The sequence below is a fragment of the Heliangelus exortis genome, chromosome 7 (assembly GCF_036169615.1).
Source record: "Heliangelus exortis chromosome 7, bHelExo1.hap1, whole genome shotgun sequence".
Classification (NCBI taxonomy): domain Eukaryota; kingdom Metazoa; phylum Chordata; class Aves; order Apodiformes; family Trochilidae; genus Heliangelus; species Heliangelus exortis.
Window position 1 is genome coordinate 17,377,523 of NC_092428.1, and position 20,016 is coordinate 17,397,538.

At 42.2% G+C, this 20,016-nt stretch overlaps 1 protein-coding gene and 1 long non-coding RNA gene across 2 annotated transcripts in view; one reads left to right on the top strand and one right to left on the bottom strand.

Moving 5' to 3' along the window:
* The window catches only part of REEP3 (receptor accessory protein 3), a 43,004-nt gene extending 23,924 nt beyond the window's left edge, over window positions 1–19,080 (bottom strand). Inside the window, exon 1 of the mRNA XM_071749107.1 lies at window positions 18,943–19,080. Within this exon, the coding sequence (XP_071605208.1) occupies window positions 18,943–18,974 (32 nt within the window). The 5' untranslated portion in view covers window positions 18,975–19,080. The remainder of the gene's footprint in view (window positions 1–18,942) is intronic.
* On the top strand, window positions 10,910–14,904 carry LOC139798455 (uncharacterized). The gene is made up of 2 exons (XR_011726822.1): window positions 10,910–11,134; window positions 14,541–14,904. It is a non-coding gene; the product is annotated as an uncharacterized lncRNA (long non-coding RNA).
* Window positions 19,081–20,016: the final 936 nt, after the last annotated feature.

The following is a 20,016-nucleotide window of genomic DNA, read 5'->3' on the forward strand; positions in this document are numbered from 1 at the left end:
ACAACTTTTTGGTCTACACTTTTCCTCTCACTTTACTGTCATGCAAGCACTAATTCTATCTAAAAATAAATTTTAAAAATTATTCTAAAATTTAAGCAGTAATTTATCCTTTCAATGTGTCATCCTCTAGAATCTGGTAGAAACAAGAATTGAGACAGAACAGAATTGAGAACACCATTTCAAAAATAATTGATTGTCAAGCAGAAAGCCTATTGTAGTAACAATAAAAAGATCACAAAACTAAGCTAAAGACAACCTGAAGCTAAATGAGAACACCAGCACAAGACAAGCACAATAAAGGTAGGTAGTTTTCCCCAGCTTGTGAGTCTTCCTGTTACTCAATGACGGTAAAATCAGGAGTCAGAAAATTCCCTATTTTAGCACCCAATTTTTTCTCTTAAAGAATTCTTCTAAAAAACACTTTTAAAACCAAAGAACAAGAAACTTCACACCATAATATATCATTACTTTGTTAGAGTTCAATACTGCTGTAACATCAAAGTGTTAGAAAACCTGCCACTTGCTCACTACAAGTGGATAGATTGGACTAAAATCAAAAACATCAGCACATTTAGCCACTAACAACAGGAACCAGGACTGAAACGTTTTTATCTCCTTACAACCAGAGCTGACATTTTAAGTGCCTGGTGATACCACTGCCAACTCCAGCATCACTATCTCCTTCACATGGGCAAAGTCATCTTAGTTAACACTGCCAAGCAGATTAACACTAAAAACACCAACTTTTCACCAGTAACTGTAGTTGAAAGTCAGCAAATTCACTTTTACCCTCAATCTAAACATGAAAGATGAGTACAGAGGCAGAAGAGAGATCACTACATCTGACTGAAGTAGAAACACATGGAACAGGAGCAGCAGGGAGCCTGGGCACAATCAGTATCATTGATTTAAATGGCTACAACGGCCCAGAATTTTCTAATAGTTTTCCCTTTGCATTGATAGCTCCCAAATACGTCAAAGTTGCAAGCAACATATACTGCTCCACATTATAAACACATCCCTTTTCTGGCATTTCTACACGCTTCAAGGCTTTTCACACTGAAATGTTAAGTGTTATTTTGAAAAGTGCAGTTTGGACTTCACACTGGAGGATATCAGCACTGCACTAGCAGATAAAAACAAAGCCAGCTTCCACAGATGTAAACAGATTTCAGCTGAGAGTGAAGTAATTTACTTTATTTTACTAGTAGATATATGGATAATCCTGCTTACCATTGTAATTTTACTGCCAGCTATTTCGGTTTTTCATCTGTACTCAGCAAATGTAGCAGTCTCAGACACTCGCTCTACAGACATTTTGCTCACTTAAAGCAAAATGTTTCTCAACATTTGCTAGGACATAGGGATCAAAAGACAAACAAAAAAAAAGTATTAAAAAGCCTTGAAATATTAAAAAAATGTATTGTGTATCCATATGGCAACATTAAAGCAAACATCATCTATTTCCTGTATTATCCCATGAACTACAGTCTTACAATTTAAATGGCTTTAAAGTGCACAACTATTTGAGAAATTCATTTCTGAAGCAAAGAAACTGAGTTCGCATTTCAGTAGTAACTAAAAAAGTCACCAGCACAGTAAGCAATTTAAGTAATTTCTTTTTTAATAAAAACAAATCAAAGCCACCAAGTAGCTAAAAAAGACTGCTTGCATCCAGACTCCAAAAATGCTAAGCCATTAAACCAACAATACATTTGAGATCTCTGTTTGTTCAGGTTGCCCAAGAATTGCCCCCAGCAAGGTAGAGTGGCACTTAATTCTTTTGTGTCTCTGAAATGCAGAAAGACAAGGGCCACAAGGGTTCTCTAGCAGTAAAAGCCATCCAGGAAATTCGTTTATTAGGAGACAGTTTGGAGACAATGCCATTTGCTAAGCTCACGCTTCTTAACAAGTTGGATAACAGAGATGGCAAGGATTTGCCCACTATCTGACAGATTGGTGATCTTGGCACAGACTGATACAGAGCCAGACATTTGTTAATGTGTGCATCTACAGTGGAAATAAGCACGATAAGGATACAAGCAATAAGGGATCACTTTACAGCATTCCACGGGTTGTAGGATAGAAGAATCCTTCCCATTACCTCAAAGTCAGGGAAGTAAATATAAATACCTGATAAACTTCATTACTTTGCTGACCATGCCTAGTTCCCCTTCCCAATACTAGTCTACCTACAAGTTATGGTAGGAGCATCTTCCATTTCTGTCATATGTACACACAAGTTTTTCCAAGAGCTGGTCAGACATCATGGAAATACCAGATGCAGGTGACTCCCAGTTCTGTGAGTGTTATGAACCTGAAGTGTGCTCTAGTACCGATGCAGAAACTAGGCCTGAAGTTCTTAGAATTACTTTGTTTCTATATGAAATACAATTACTGATCTGTGTTAGGGCTGGGGATTTCAGCTAAAGCAAGATGATTTTTTAAGGGAGGATTGGTAATGAAAAGTAACTCCTCAACAATGTGTCCACTGAGGTTTCAATCAACACATGCTGGAAAAGCATAAACATTTGTTTCCACTGTATGCTACTCATATCCTTGTAAGCCACTCCCATAAGATAAGCAGTTTGAAGGGTTGTTGTTGTTTGGGTTTTTTTGGCTGTGAAGTGGTACAGCTCATCAGTTATGCACTCAGTTACAACAAGCTCAAAATAAAGCATGAGGAGTACCTGTAAGAATCCTACTCAGGAAAAAAACAAAAGTAAACAAAACAGAAAAACACAAACGAAAACAAACAAAAAAAACCCCAAAAAACAAAACCCAAAACCCCTGCAATTACCCAGAAAAAGCAAGACTTTCAGTCACAACCATTAACACCACCTGAGGGTTACAACTGTGTAAGTTATAGACTAAGCCAGATGTCTCCTAGGTTTTTACAGGCCTAAATTCACCCTAGAATTTTAGTCCTGAATGCTTTTGAAAGGCACTACCCTAAACAAATTCCTCCTCTCCAGCGCCTGACAGAATTTAGTGTCACTTTGCAACTGGACAACATTAAGCAAGAGAATCCTAACAATCTACATTAAGACAGTAGTGGCGTTAAGTATTGAAGTAATCACAAATAACACACTTGCACCAAAATGGTCGCCTGCAATAGGGATTGTGGAGCATGAGGATAAATTCCTGAACCTCACACCAAATTGCATCCTGCTTTTTCTTTCAACCCCTGCCTGGGCAGGGGAAAATTATATAAATCCTGTTAAAAGGACATGTCTGCCAGCAGTAGCAAACCTGAAACTCAGCAACTCCTTCAGCAGGTTACAGTCATCAAAAGGCAAAATTGCAATCAAAAGCCAGTCTATTAAAATCTTCATAGCATCCTTACATAAAGAATATCCCCAAAATCCATGGAAAAAAGACTTATCGGTAAGAGAATATACCCAGGAGCACTGACAAATGGGAATAAAGCACATTCTTGAGTGGAGCAAGAAGGCTATTAACCTTCCAGCTAAGGAAGCAGGAATTCTCCAAAGCAACTGTCAGATTCTTCCAAAGCACGACATAACCAAAAGTAATGCAATTACTAAGTCAAAAATCACCTTACAGTTTTAAGGAGAAAGTGACCCTACTACCAATCTTATTAGAACACAAGACTTTCCTGTGTCAGTAACATTTCTTTAATAAGCCCTAAGCATAATAATTGCAAACAATCTGAGACAATTATGCCTTTCTTTCAATGCAGAACTCCAAGCTCCATTACATGCACCCTATCCATTTGTATTTACAAAATACTATTTTATATACTTAACTCGAAATAGGGAGCAGTTGACAGAAACAGTCCTGCCTGAATGTTGAAGGAACTCTAAAAAGAGCACATGAAATTTTTTTTTTTTTATTTATCTTCTCTAAGGGGTGTTCTACACTGGAATTAGTGCAGAAGCACTGACATATAAGATACAAGATACAATAGCAAGATTGATCACTTATTTGCATAGGCTCAGCCAGGTTTCTCTCAGAGAAAACAAAATTGAGATGCCAAGAGAACATTGAAAGCTTTAACCCATTTTCTGTGCAGAGAAAAAATTGGATCCAATATGAGATCCAAAAAATTGCATCCAAAACGAGGTCCAAATGAGGATTTACCTTTCTTGTCAATAAATTAGGCAAAATCCACCGATAAATACATACTCCTAAGTATTCCCATTTATTTTCTCCATATGCTCAAAAAAAAGGGTTGAAAGCATTGGAAACTTTCATAGTATTTTCTGGGTCATCAGCTTGCCATTCTACTTGCTACTACAAAATCTTACATTATAAAGATCAGGGTCCTAACTAACAATGGACACACATTAGATGCACTGCCTTCTTCAGCAAGAATTAACCTTGAATGTCTGACTTGCAGCCTATTAGGCCAGTTCAGTCAGGCAAATATATCACAAACACAAGTCCCTCAAGTCCTGCTCTCCCAGCAACAAACCTGAAGTATGTGTATCATTTACAGTTCTGTCAGGGGCTTGCAGAAGTCAGGAATAAGGTAATGCTAAAAAGCAAAAAGCAAAATCCAGGCTACTCTCTCTAAGGAACCAGCCGGGGGACTTTTTTACATGGACAAGCTGCACCAGTGCTCTGACAGCAGAGCTCACCCTATCACTCTCTTCTCAGAGGTGACAGGGTAAAAAAAAAAAATCTTGTGAAGCAACTCACCTTTTGTTCACAAAGAGACCACATACATGCTTAGGGAGAAGGTCTCACAAGAAGAACGTCTGGAGATTCTAATGCCTACGTCTGGAAATGGTGTCCAACCTTGTGCACTGACCAACTTTTCTTGTGGTGCTGGATAGCCCATTTTAACAAAAGGGTATAAGCCTGGAGATACCATCACCATGTCATTAAAAACAAAACAACACAAAGAAAGAAACTAAACACTAGCTCACAGGCCCTGTTCAAATAATACAGTCAAAAGGCCCAACAAATACAGTAGTACAGTAGAAAATTCCAAAAAGCTAGTAGTGGAAAGCAGAATAGAACACACAGCAGGAACAGAAAATGTTACATAACTCTTAGTCACTTCTCTGTATGCCTACCTATTCATGGCTTTATTTTTTTTACTTATTTGTCCACTCCTGTAACAGCCTCCTGACTACCTCTGGATTATTTCCTGTTTACAGACTTACTCAGCTCCACCACATATGCAGAACAATCAGCAGGTAAACTCATGATTTCCAAGCACCCACACAGAGGAACTGAAACAAGATGTATCTGGAACACTTCCAGCATGATAAAGAACAAACTCTGAAGGCCTTTGGTAGAGAGTAACCCTTAGTAGTTCATAGAATCATAGAATTGGCTGGGTTGGAAGGACCTCTGAGATCATCAAGTCCAACCCTTGATCCACTACCACTGTGGTTACCAGACCATGGCACTGAGTGCCACATCCAGTCTCTTTTTAAATATCTCCAGGGACAGAAAATCCTCTACTTCCCTGGGCAGCCCATTCCAATGTCTGATCACCCTCTCTGTAAAGAAATTCTTTCTAATGTCCAACCTAAACCTCCCGTGGCACAACTTGAGACCTCTTGTGCCCTCTTGTCTTACTGATGGCTGCCTGGGAAAAGAGACTGACCCCCACCTGCCTACAACCTCCTTTCAGGGAGTTGTAGAGAGTGATGAGGTCTCCCCTGAGCCTCCTCTTCTCCAGGCTGAACACCCCGAGTTCCCTCAGCTTCACCTCATAGGACTTGTGCTGGAGTCCCTTCACCAGCCCAGTTGCCCTCTTTTGGACCTGCTCCAGGACCTCAATCTCCTTCCTGAACTGAGGGGCCCAGAACTGGACACAGGACTCAAGCTGTGGCCTCACCAGTGCTGAGTACAGGGGCAGAATCCCTTCCTTGGACCTGCTGGCCACCCTCTTCCTGATCCAGGCCAGGATGCCTGTAGATCTCACCTCAAGCTCAACAGAGGAATTCCATTTCTGCTGGAAAAGTATCCATTTCCACAGCTGGTAACACTTAGCTAAATCTCAAGTTTATCTTCCTTCAGGTCTGCCTTGATTGGTCTATGATTTTACCTGTTGCTATGACTGTTTACCAGTGGGACCAAAATATTTGCGGCCACGCAGCAGCCACCTGTGGCATCAGGAAGGAGCACAGCTCAGAGTCAGCCAACAATTAGGAATGAGTGCTTCTACTTCTCACCCAGCTCTTTCCAGAGCCTGACTTTTTTCAGAGAAAAACATGTGCCCTTCAACAACTGAAGTGTGCTTTTAAATAATCAGCAGCAGCTGGAGTCAAACTCAAGTTTTCTGCAGATATTTTCTATTTAGTGCAAGCATGAATAAGCTTACTCCGTGGAGGAGGTGAGCAAGAACACAGCTAAGATTGCTATTATATTTTCAATTTAAAGAAGAAAGATGATACCAACATGTATGTTCAAAGAAATCACCACATGACATAAATCCTATTATAGATGATTATGCTCTAGCAGAGTTTACATCATGGTGACTGACACAGAAGCACATGCATAAGCTTCCTTTTTCTGTCAGTTCTATACACTTAATGAGGTACTACAACCCAGTTGCTCTCAATCTAGGATACTTCTGATGAGCCCCTAAAAGATATCACAAACTTAATGCTGATAAAGTGCTGAACAAGGTTAACAGGAACCTTACACATTCAAGAATGAGGTGTTTAATCTTGTTATGAAGTTTATAGTTACTTATGCATTTGATACTTAGTTTTTTGACTTTGATAAATTGAAGTAAAAAGTTACCAGCTCCCTCATTATTTTTTTTTTTTAACTACTTATTACTATTACTTTGTGTCTATTGTCTTGAAAATAATTTTGGAAGCTCCTACTTGTTTTAATGAGGTCTTAATTTCTGTATAAGAAAATTAAGTCCTTCATATCAAGGATACTTTAGAAGAATCCAGGAGACCTTACAGACACCTTCCATTTTACTCTAACTGGTACACTAAAAATTGCTCATTATAACAACTTTTATTCATGAAAAGTCAGAGACCACTTCTTTTCAAAGGCTTCTCTGCCCCATGCCACAGTAAGTTCCGAAACAAGCAGAGATGGATGTTTGGAGACCCAAACTGACATTAAGAGAATAAAGCAATGACTGTCACCTCAGTACTGCTGGTTCTTGCACATTTTAAAACACATTTAGCAGTCTTAAAGTTTCAGCTCTTGGAGATCTTGAAGATTCCAGTCTTGATTAAATGACCAGGTAAGAATCAGTTTTGCATGTGAAGAACAGCTCTTATCCAGCACAAAATTGTAACAGAAACAATAAGATAGCAGAGTTAAGAACAGCAATTCTAATTAAGTGACAAAAATTCTGCAACATCGAAACATATAGTTTGATAGAAACAAAAAAATAGTGCCAAAAATACAGGAACACCACATCTCCAGAATAAAATACAAAATGCTCAGAAAAAACACATTCTTACTACATCAATTGTACATAATGTATAAAGTAGCCTCACTCATTGCTGTATTTAATCTCAAAGCAAGACAACTCTGTTTTTTTAGTGGCAGTAATGTCTTTCAGCAAGAAGACAAATTTGTTTGCCTAAAAGGATCCAAGGCCTGTTTTTCATTTGTTAGCACTCATTTGCAGGTATTTACCCTACATTATACTATTTTCAACCAAGCTATGGAAGTCTGGATTGGAAGCCATGCACAACACAGACAGTCAAGTCCCAATCCTTTGCAACAAAGTTTTCAAGCATATTTTCCCTATTGTCTCTGCAGATGTAAAAGGAAAAAGCAACCTGAGATACCTAACATTCAGACTGTGCAAGTTGAATAATCCAGTACTTCTGAGACTATTTTCAAAATTATACAAAAAAGTTTTATTCTCTCAAGTTAAGACTATAAAGTGGCGCTTGCTCTCAACCATTTTTGGAATCTAAAGCTTGTTCAGCTTTGGAAAAAGGCTTTACAGATATTCAGCACACTGGAGTTTTCCCATCCCTGCCTCAGCTATCATGCACAGTCTAGACTCATTCCCTCTAATGCCTCAGAATGCCAGACAGTTAAAAAACACGGGCTTCAACTTGGATTCTTCCTGTTTCAACTTGGCTTTTTCCCCTTACACCAGCCTGCTAGAGACTTGGAAACTCTCACAAGTTAAAATCCACAACCATGTCACTGCTTGCTGCTCTAAAAGAGTGTATTCTCAACGTTTTTGGAGCACTGCCAACAGAACTGGCTATACAAAACTAACATTTAAAATAGGAGTGGTCCCAGCTAAGAATTGCTTCTACTTGTTCCAAGGAAAACCACATTTTATTTTTGAGCCATTTGTAAGTGAGAGATAAACCACACTGCATGTAACAATACATGCATCATATGACTTGCACTTTATTAAAAAAAAGAAGTGTCCAACACTGCTACAGGGCCCAGAGGCCCAGAAAGCTCATAACACATCCTATAACCTAAGGGTGCTGCTGCAGACGAGCCTCAAGGTGCTTCTGAGAAACCACTACAAGAGAATTTGAGCAAAGAAAAAAGTGCAACCACACATCAACTCTTGAAGTAAAAACTAATGTCTTACCTCTTCACCAGACAGCTATTTTGCTTGTATTTTCATTTTTTAGAAGTTATTTACATCTCAGTTTCTACCTTAAGGACCCCAATATCCAAACAATTCTGTTAACCTTATGACCCAGAGAAGTGTTTCTGAAGCCTCCTAGAGCATTCAAAAACCAAACTTCCCCATTGTACACAGGAAAAAGCTTCTTCTATGAAATTTGTATTTGGCAGATACTGATAACATCTGGATTTTTCATTCCAAAGTAGACGTGCTTCCTCTGTTACAACTGGTACTTCGAGAACTCTGTGAATATGCTCTTGGATAGACACCAAGTCAAGAACTGAAAACATACAGAATCTCTACCAAACTTGCACACATAATTACATTAGTAACTTAACATTTAAGTCAAAAATACCATGCTAAAAGATACCTTTGTTCCCTCCATTTTGAACCCATCTAATTTCTTGTTTTTTCTTTAGAGATTCATGCACTAGTAGTTTGAGATGTAGGTTTTGTTCTTAGATAATGCACGCTATGCTAATTAATCAAAGGTTCATTTTTTAGATAATTCTCAATTGGTAATACATAAACAGGCTACAAAACCAGAAGATAGAGAGTGAACCCTATGGCAAAGGGTTGGAACTAGAAGATCTTTAAGATCTCTTCTAATCCAAGACAATAATTCTGTGATTCTATTAATATGTGGGGTGTTTTGATTTTTTCAGAAACCCTCACTTGCCAAATGTGAATGCCAGGTAATTTGTCTCTTTATACAAATATAAATTCCATTTTCTCTCAAACATTCAGGCTTAGCTTTTATTCACAAAAAACTACCACTCAGAGTACTAAATGTAGAATAGTAAAACCAATGCTGCTTACATTGCATCTATGGCAAACTAATGACTGCCAAAGCAGTTATTTAGAACATGTATTTTATGTTAATGTGGATACCCTGTCTTCCAAGTAAACTTCAAGCTGTTCAGTGCTGAAAAATGTGAATAGGTCAGCTTCTAAAGCAGTCTAATAGTAAATACACTTCAGCTGAGTAGCACTACAGACATAAGGGGAACCATGTGTTCTAAAACTAAGTCCTAGTCTGGGGAAAAAATTTAGCAGACAAAAGAGAGTAAGAAGAGCACAAAGCCAAAGAATCAACTTTTCTTTTTTTAATATTGCAGTTTAAGGTAATGTTTCAAAACTATAAAAACTAATCAAGTCATCTCCAAGCTAGTGATCATTTTCCTCACTGTATTAGCATGGTTTTGATTAATGAATTACAAAACAGGGTGGAGGAAGGACATAACAAAACCAGGCAGTGGTGGGAAGGCACAAGCACAAACTGTTTTCTGATTTCCCCTCTGAGCACTGCAAGTTCCAACAGCTTTATTAGCAGAAGAAAGTAATACATTACATCATACTTCTCACTTCAGGAAAAAAACACGCTTTATGAATCCTTGCACTTAAACACTGTGTTCAAGGCTTTTGAAAGAAACTGCACTTAATTTTCAACATCCAACTGTCTTCAGGGTATACAAGCACTATTTCAAAGATTATAAAAATGGGGAAAACATTCATCTAGTTAAAGCCACTTCCATGTTGATGCTTGCAAACTAGCTATAGAACACCACAGAAACAGAAATAACACCCTATCATTTTGTCCGTGATAAACTCACCTGGAAAGTAATAATGATGACAAAAGAGTGAGACATTGTGGAGTCTTTTATTTCTCCCTGTGTCCGAAAGAATCTCAGATCAGTTATTCAGTGCCACCAAGGCCAGTCATGTTTGAAGCTAGACAAGTCAGCAAAAGACTCATAATAATCGTTCCCAGACTATATACCTCAGCTAGTTTGTCTAGTAATAAACTGCTACAGTTTGGGCAGACAGACAGTATTGTTTTCAGCTTTAATAGTTTCTTCTACAAAAACCTAATCTTTTCACATAATAGCACAGGTTTTGATGTTTATAAATTTCAAAAGCAGAATAAAAAGGATAAAAAAGCTAAGAGAAATCTTCTTTACCCATGAAACACCATAACAGGTGGTTTTGCCAGTTATGTTTTACACACATTATTAAATAATTATATTGCATCTTGATAATTTCTTATCAAGGATTAAGTGTATTGAGCCAGAGCAGCTATTTCTTTATATATCAGTTTGGCATGAGATCTTCCTCAGCCTTATGTCGGCATAAGAAATTGGCTCTATAAACAAAATAACCAGGAAAGACAATCCATTCCATCTAGGCTGCAGAAATGCACAAGCCCAAAAGATGCTTGGTGGAAGCAGACATTGGTCTGTGGAACATGCAGGAGTGGAGGTTGTTTGTTTTAATTAGAAACTCCATTTTGTGCCAGACCACGCAGCTCTTGGTATTTCTTTATCTACAACGCATAGGACACAGCTGTGGATCTCTGCACGTTTTGTAACAGAGCACATGCCAAGATCATTAAGCAAGAACGTCAGACTCCACAGAACGCCTCGAGTAGTGCTCCATCTGTTTGGAGCAAACTTGAGTCCACCCTCCTGCCAGAGACTGTGCGCACCAACCACGCATGCTCTGCATCTGCAGAATCCCATAAACACGGGAGAGAAAAGAGCAGCCAGACTGCACAGCAAATGTTGACCTAAGGTAAGGTGTGCAAGGCAGGCAGTGATGACACTGAAGTCTAACAAATTTCCAGAGCCAGACAGTTTGCATTGCACCAACTCACAGAATAGCTATTACCCGTCAAGTTAGTGAGCAGATGCTTTTTGCTGTACATATTAGGACTGCCTGAAAAGCTGAACTATCAGACAGAAGTGGTCTGATTTCATTGCTCAGCCATGTAAATTATTTTAAACTTTCAAATAGACAATACACTTAATCCCTAGACTTACAGATTTCAACCTATAAAATTTAAGACCCTTTAAAAAAAATCTGACACCTTGTTTGATTGGAACAATTGCACAGTTATTACTAGAACTAGTTTTACTACAAGAAAGAATAAACAATGACATGCAAGTGAAGAATCGTTTCAGAGTACACATTAACCAGTCCAGTAATGTGCTGATGCCAAAAACAATGCTGGTTTTGTCCTGCAACTTTTAATTCTCAACACAGCATGGACCTAGCAACCACACAACAGCAGCAGGAGCTGGTGCAGTTCACTGCAACTCACAAAAGATTAATCTCTTTAGAGCAGGCCAATTTTCACTTGGCTTGACAAAACAACCAGACTCACTCTGTGGCCACACAATTTCTGGACCCTGTGGAAAGTGGAGGATGAGGAGAGGGCAAAAGGCCCGATGGCCTCTCCTAGGAACACACCAGTGAGATCTGTGTAAACCTAGCATAAAATGCCAAGGATAACTGATACATGGTGACTGAATCTTTACACTTCTGTGGTAAGACAGACATTTCAGCACATCTCTCCATTGCTGTCACTCACTACGGCAGCAATTCCCTTTTTTCCCCCAGAGGTGCAGCAGCAGTTTTAGGCCTTGAAACTGGAAGGATACGAGAAAGGCATTCAGCATCTGAAAGCACTCAATCCTTTGTACTTAGCTGGAACCACCATGCCAGGAGAAGAGCAGGCTACAGTCGAAGAAACTCTCCTACAAACAGCCCTTCTGACTTGAAGACTGGGCTGTATATAGCTATTCCTTCCACACAGCATGTGGTCCTATCATTAGTTCTCTCTGATGAATTAAGGTTGTTTCAAGATAACATGTTTGACAGCATGCTGATTAGTAAACAAGAGACTAAATATTTTTGTACTTATTGCTATTAATTAAAAAACTTTACTCCAAGAGGAAGACATAATCAAGGTTTACAAACAAAGCATACACAGTTACATAAAACATCTCCACAAAGCTAAGCCAGATATTCCTGACAACAATCCCATCAATACAGAAGCTATGGCTTCAGCCACCCATTCTCTGTCTAGCAATTCTAGGGGTAGTTGGATGTCTGGAAATGTTGAACAACAACAGTATTAAAAGCAGAATAAGAGAATGCCTTGGAAACTACCACAGAAGAAATAGTTCTAGTCTGTAAAGCAGAAAAAGCTGAAAGAGGCTAATACTGCTGCCTACCTTCAGGTCACCTTCTGTGTGCCCCAACCAGTCTTTGTCCAACTGAATGCTGTTACAATTATAATCTAACATCAGAACCAAGGAATGCTTGACAAATCTTTACTTGTTCATCTTTTGGTCCTTGCAGGGTGGGGTAGGCAGGCAACACAAGTACAAGCAGATAAAGAAGTAACTACTAGTACACAAGACATTCTCCTGTGGACCACTACAACTCTCCCTTCTGACAGTCACAACTGATGACCAACTTAACTGAAAACAAAACACGTACTACTTAAACAGGAGGGTAGAGAGAGTGCTGCAAATCAACACAGATGGGGGAACTTTCATTTTCAAGCGAAGAGGGAGGGTAGGGAAGAGATTAACAGATTAAAACAGTCTGCTTTAACAGATTGCAAGAACAAAATGGCCATATACTTTGTATTTAGAGTGCTTCTCATCTTTGCTTGGCACATGAGGATAGTCTGATCTCATCCATACCAGGCTGTGACTGACAAGGACTCAGCGTGTTTACTATTAAATACTGTCTCAGCAACTGAAGTGTACACAATTGCTCAGACCTTACAAATGAGAAGAATGAGCAATCAAAGCAGACTAGAAGTCAGGCACAGGCTCTATTATAAGTTAGCAAGATGGTCAGCCACAAATTGAAAAAGTCATTCACAGAATCACAGAATATTAGAGGTTGGAAGGAACCTCTGGAGATCAACCTAGTCCAATCTCCCTGCCAGAGGAGGTTCAGCTACAGCCAGTTGTACAGGATGATGTCCAGGTAGGTTTTGAATGTCTCCAGAGACAGAGACCCCATCACCTCTCTGGGTGGCCTGTTCCAGTGCTCTTACAGTAAAGTTCTTCCTTCTGTTTCCTTTGAACCTCCTGAGTTCCAGGTTGTGACCACTACCCCTTGTACTACTGTCACTGAACATGACTGAAATGGTCTGGTCCCATCATCCTGACACCCACCTTTTAGGTATTTGTAAGAAATTATGAGATCCCCTCAGTCTTCTCCAGGCTGAACAGACCCAGCTACCTCAGCCTTTCCTCATAGGGCAGATGCTCCAGTCCCCTACTTGTCTTGGTGGCTCTTGCTCTGGACTCTCTCCAGCAGTTCCTTATCCTTCATGAACTGGGGAGCCCAGAATGGAACACAGCATTCCAGACAGGGCCTTTCCAGGGCAGAGCAGAGGGGGAGAAGAACCTCTCTCAACCTGCTTGCCACACTCTTCTTGATGTACCCCAGGATGCCATTTGCCTTCTTGGCAACAGGGACACATTGCTGGCTCATGACCATCCTGTTCTCCAACAGGACCTCCCAGGTATTTTTCTATAGAGCTGCTTTGCAGCAGGTCAGCCCCTAACCTGTGCACAGGGTTATTCCTCCCTAGGTGCAGCACCCTACACTTGCCTTGCTGAACCTCATGGAGTTTCTCACTGCCCAATTCTCCAGCCTGTCCAGGTCATGCTGTATGACAGCACAGCCCTCTGGTATGTCAACCAGCCCTCCCAGTTTTGTATCATCAGCAAACTTTCTGAGAGTGTACTCCATCCCTTCATCCAGGTCACTTATGACTATATTGAACATGGCTGGACCCAGTACTGACCACTGGGGAACACCACTTGTTTCTGACCTCCAGCTAGGCTCTATACCACTAATGAAAACCCTCTGAGTTCGTTGAGACAGTTTTTAACCCACTCCACCATCCATTCATCTAACCCACACCTCCTAAGCTTGCCTATGAGGATGCTGTGGGAGATGGTGTTGAAAGCTTTACTGAAGTCAAGGTTGCCAACATCCACTGCCCTCCTTTCATCTATCCATCCAGTCACACCATTGTAGAAGGCCATTAAATTAGTCAGACATGACTTCCCCTTGGTGAATCCATGGTGACTACTTTTGATAACTTAATTTTCCTCCACATCCTTTGGGATGATGCCCAGAACAAGCTGTTCCACCATCTTTCCAGGAATGAAGGTGAGACTGACTGGACTGTAGTTTCCTGGGTCTTCCTTACTGCCCTTTTTGAAGACTGGGGTGACACTGGCATTCCTCCAGTCCTCAGGTACCTTGCCTGTTCTCCAGGACCTTTCAACGATGATGGAGAATGGCTGAGCAATTACTTCTGCCAGCTCCCTCAGCACTCACAGGTGTACCCCATCAGGACTCCTGGACTTGTGGATACCCAGTTTACTAAGCTGCTCTCTAACTTGATCCTCCTCTACCAAGGAAAAGTCTTCTTTCATCCAGACTTTCTCTGTTACCTTCAAAATCTGTGACTCCTAAAGGCTGGCCTGAGCTGTAAAGACTGAATAAAAGAACACATTGAGTAACTCTGCCCTCTCTGCATTCTGTCACCATGGCACCCATCTCATTTAATAGCAGGCCCACAGTTTCTCTAGTTTTCCTTTCACCTTCGATATACTTGAAGAAACCTTTCCTTTTGACCTTGACATCCCTTGCCAGGTTTCATTCCAAGGAAGCTTTGGCTTTTCTCATTTCCTTTGTGCATGTTCAGGCAGTGTTCTGGTAATCTTCCCAAGTGGTTAGTCCCTTTTTCCATATACTGTAAACCTCTTCCTTCCACTTCAATTTTTTTCATAAGCCCCCTGTACAACCATGCAGATCTCCTGTTTCCTTTGCTTGATTTCTTGCTCTTAGGGCAAGCTGATCCTGAGCTGAGAGGAAATGGTGCTTGAATATCAAGTAGCTCTCTTGAGCCTCTCTACCTCCCAGAGCCCTAACCCATGGGATTTCCTCAAGAGGTCAAAACTAGCCCTCCTGAAGTCTAAGGCTGGGTTTGTGTGTGATACCCATTCATGATCCTGCACTCTGTCTTCTCATGATCACCTGCCCCCCAACCTTAACATCCCCTATCAGTCCCTCTTTGTTTGTCAGTACCCAATCCAGCAATACAATCCTCTCCTTATTGGCTCCACCATCACCTGAGTCAAAAAGTTGTCATCAATACATCAGAGGAATCTCCTGAACTGTGCGTGCCAGGTTGTGTGGCTGTCCCAGCAGATATTCCTACCACTAAAGACTAACCACTTGACAAGATCTACCACTTTGAGAAGTTTTCTGAGACTCTGAAAGAAGTTATCTTCTTGTTGATTTTAGATGGGGAAAAAAAGGCAAACCCCCTAAGTAATCATTCTGAAAACTGTTGCAATAGCCATTGTGTTTTAAAATTAATCATGACCTATACTTACATAGCAGCAGCCCATAATTGGTGCTTGAAAATGAAAAATGTTTTAATTATGTGCTTCAAGTCTCCTGCTTCTTGACAGAGAATGCACGCAATTAGTCAAGATATTTCACATGTTTAGAGGCCCAAGTGTAATAGCAGAGCAAAGGGAAAAGATTTCATTAAAATTAAGTTTTGCAAAGATTATTTTCTGGAGCAGTGAATTTGAACCACTCCCTGTTTCCTGTGCATGACTCTTCGAGGCAATTCACATGCAATTACGAATTCTAATTGTCTACTAGCTCCATTCCCTAGTTCCCAAAAGCTTGAACAAAATAATTTTAGTAGAGTTGATTAACCCTGAACAGCAAACTTTCAAAGTGAATCAGAAGTCAGCTTGCTTGGGACTGCGTGTCAGAACAAGTCCTCGACGTCAGAAGTCAACAGAGGGCACTGCGACACACCTACAAATTAATATTTTGCTGTTCTTTTGGCCCTGAAAAATAGCAAGTCAGGTGAGAAATCTGCTGCAGACAAAACAACTGCTGCTCCTTACAGTCATTAGTCAAGACAACAGGTATTCCTGACAGCTGCCCAAACACAACAGGGCTTCCTGGACGTGCCAAAGACAGCATAGGATATCCATAATGGTCACATACAACAGAAAGTCACCACACCAAAATTAAAACACTACACAGGTAAGAGAAAATCTCAAGTCTTAGCAGCTACATAGTAGTTAAGAATACTTCCATCCTTCTTATGGTGTTTAAGGAAAAGGTAGTATATGCCTTCTGAACTCATGACACCCAAGTCAGAAACAAAGCCACTGAACAGGTATGTCTGGAGAGACCAGGAAGGAAAACATAAAAAATAGAGGAAGGTAGCATAATCGGGCACTGAGAAAAGAGAGGAGGTCAGTCTCAAGATCACTGAAATCAAGACCTCTTATGTCAAAACACATCAACTTCTGTGCTTCTTTCTCATCTTCCTTTTCCATGTGAATTTTGCTCCACTAACAAAGCTAAACAATAGTCTAAGAATTGCCTGAATTCTCTTTGAACACTATCCTCTTTCTGGGAAGCTGAACACTGGCAAACTAAGTCCTACAGCCAAGAAACAAGGATGCAAGGAGGTGGAGAGGATTTATAAATAATATTAAGGACTCTCGTTTTAGCAAAAATAATTAGGGCACACAAATGAGTGACCAGTGTCAGCCAGAAAACCAAACAATACAGAACTGCAATACATTGACCTTTATCCCCTCTTGCAATAAATCTGTGGACAGCAGTAGCTTTTCTCTTCATTCCCAGTGGTGCTGGTTAGGCCTATAGAAGGCCTCAATACAACCCCCAGTACAAATACAGCCCTTAACAATTTTCATGGAAATAAACCCCCAAGTTCACAAGAATCGGGTCGTTAGAAATTGAGGTGCTCAGCATCACCCACGCTACCCTTATAATCAATGCAGTCTAAGTTGTTGTTAAAAGAAAAAAATCCTGGTTGCTGCTTTTATGTAACATATTAGAAACAGGTTCAGCAGCTGTATTTGGCATACAGAAATAAGTGTATGCCTCTCTCCTCTAGAACTGCCTATTGCCCATGGGAAGACCACAAAGTGCACCAACAGCAATTCTTCCCACAACCTCTCTCTTCCAAACCAGTGTCATACTTTGCTAACCCTGGAACATGATGCTCTACTTCACAACATTCAATTACCCAACAAATCCCAGGGAGGGCAGGGAGCGGGAGAAGGACTTCTACTTATCTAGGTAATTAGATCACAGCAGGAAAATGTACACGGCACTCCGAGCAAGCTTTCTGACAGCAAATAAAATTTTCAGATGAAATTACACCAGAAAGCTTACGGGGATGTTTGTCACCAACAAAACAGGGAAATCCTATTTTACATCCTGCTTTAGGTCCCACACTCCTACTACATACTTTGCACTAATTCAGATGTTTACTGAGCTGTTTTATGAGCAGGTTCACTTCATTTGCCTGGCAGAAAGTCACACACAGCAAATCTCAGCTCCAGTGACCCAATAAGCACCAGGGCCCCCATGGTCACAGAGCTACTCAGTAACAAGTACAAGGAGGACTCAGATGCTAAAATATTACTCAACATTTATTAGGAAATATTATTCAAATTAGCAAAGTAACCCATCAGTTTCAGGAAGGAACAGTACAGTGCCTAAGACAAGAAACTGCAACGGAGCTTACTCTCTCTCAAATGGTACCCGGACAACATGCAAGATGACACTTCCCACCTACACAAGTTTACCCCTTTGGATTGCCAAAAGATTAAAACTGTACAGAGAGCAGCACACAATAACACTGCCAGCCTGCCACTTCATCAGCTGGTAACCTACACTCACCACAAACACCCATTCTACACTCCCAAGCATTCTCCCAGCTCTTTCAGCTCTGCCACAAGTTAGAAAAACAGTTACCAACAGACTTTATAGCCTAATTTAGACCAATTTACAAGGAACGCTCACAATTTGCGTGTGACAGGCACAGGCAGCCTGAGCTTCTTGGCTCTGCAGCCCTGGGAACCACAGGAGACACACGGGGTAGTGACCAGGAGGGAGAAGCCCCCCTCACCACCAGCCCGGCGCTGCTTGTGAAGGCTTCTGGGCGCACAAAGCCCCTCTCTGAGGCACCAGGCAGCTCGACCGCTGCCAGACTTGTGCCACCCCTGGGCAGGACCATGCCTCCCGCTACTCCACTCCTTTCCTGGCTGGTGGAGAGCGCTCTGAACCCATTAAATTCCCGCAAGCGGAGCGGTCTGCTTTAGCACAGCGCTTCTAAGCCACCGGTTGGTGCGGTACCGCGGCACTTGGGCCCAGACACCCACTCCCGTCACGGCCCCGGTGGCCCCGCCGCACCGGAGGCAGCCGCCCCCCGCCACACCTGCGCCAGGAGCGGCGAGAAGGGGCCGGATTGAGCTGCAGGGCCAGGCCGCCCCGCCGCCCGCGGCCCAGCGGCGGCTCAAGTGCCCCTGAGGTGAGCAGCGTACCCAGGTGAGGAGACGGGGGAAGGAGGAGAGGGGCAACGCTTCCTTCGCTCCCGCCAGCCAAGCCCCGCCCCGCCCGGGAAACCTCCGCCACTGCCCGCGCCCCGGGAGACGAGCTACTGGCCTCTAAGGGCCGGGGCTGCCCGCTCCCCCCAGCCCGGCACTCACACGACGGCCCGAGAAATGATCCAGGAGACCATGGCGGCAGCCGTGGCGCCGTCGCCTCCCCTCAGCCGGCCGGGCCCCGAATGGCAGCAGCCCCGCTTCCGCCCGCCCCATTGGCTCGGCGGCCGCACGCATGCGCCCTGGCGGGGCCGGGGCGGGCGGGGCCGGGGCGGGCGGGGCCCTGCCCAGAGGCGGGAGGATGCGGAGTGAGCCCCGGTCAGCGCGGGGATCGGAGTCTGCAGGGTACATCAGCGGGATCGGTAGTTTGAAGCTGGAGACAGCCTTGGCACAACACCTGTGGGGTGGAGGGAAGAGATAGGAACAAGTGTAATGTAGAATACAACAAGGCGCCTTTCTCCTCCCCGCTGTGAAGCGGTAGCCAGGCAGCCGGGTGGGGATGCTCACCCTTTTCCTGGTGTGCCCGTGTCCCATCTTCTGTTGTTCCTTTCCCAGCCCTGTCATGAGCCAAGGCTGCCCACAGCACGGCACCCCTGACAAGCCAGTGGTCCGGCAGATCGAGACATGGATCTCCTGCCCACTGCCTGCTCATCCATTGCCATTCATCTCCACATTTCAGCTTTACACTTCGTGCAGAACTGTTTGTACACGGAAAAGGACGTTGTTTTGCTGAAACAGAGAGCTTCATCTTTTCTCTAAACGGGTCATAAAAAGTTCTTCCCATGCCATCGATGGAAACATTCAACTTCACTCTTCGGAGACCAGCAACTCTAAGAGTGGTACCCAAAGTGACAGATGCCGAGGCTCCTGCATGTGCTGCTCAGGAGTTAGGGTGGGGGAAGAGGAGGTTGTTTTCAGTCATTCCTGCTGACTCTCGTGGTGAATGACACACCAAGATCAGCATCACAACCTGTAGTAGAAATAAGTTCTTCAACATGTCTTTAAGGGAGGATAATATGTAGTTTTCCTGCCTGCCATGCAATGAGAAGAAATGGCTTCATCTTTGTAAACAATTCTTATCAAGATGAAGGGGGTGCAGTGAATGTAGGATGGTTTCTGTTCTACAAGCAGGTGCCAGAATTCCTCACCTACTTGAACCAGTAAATCCTAGCCACACAC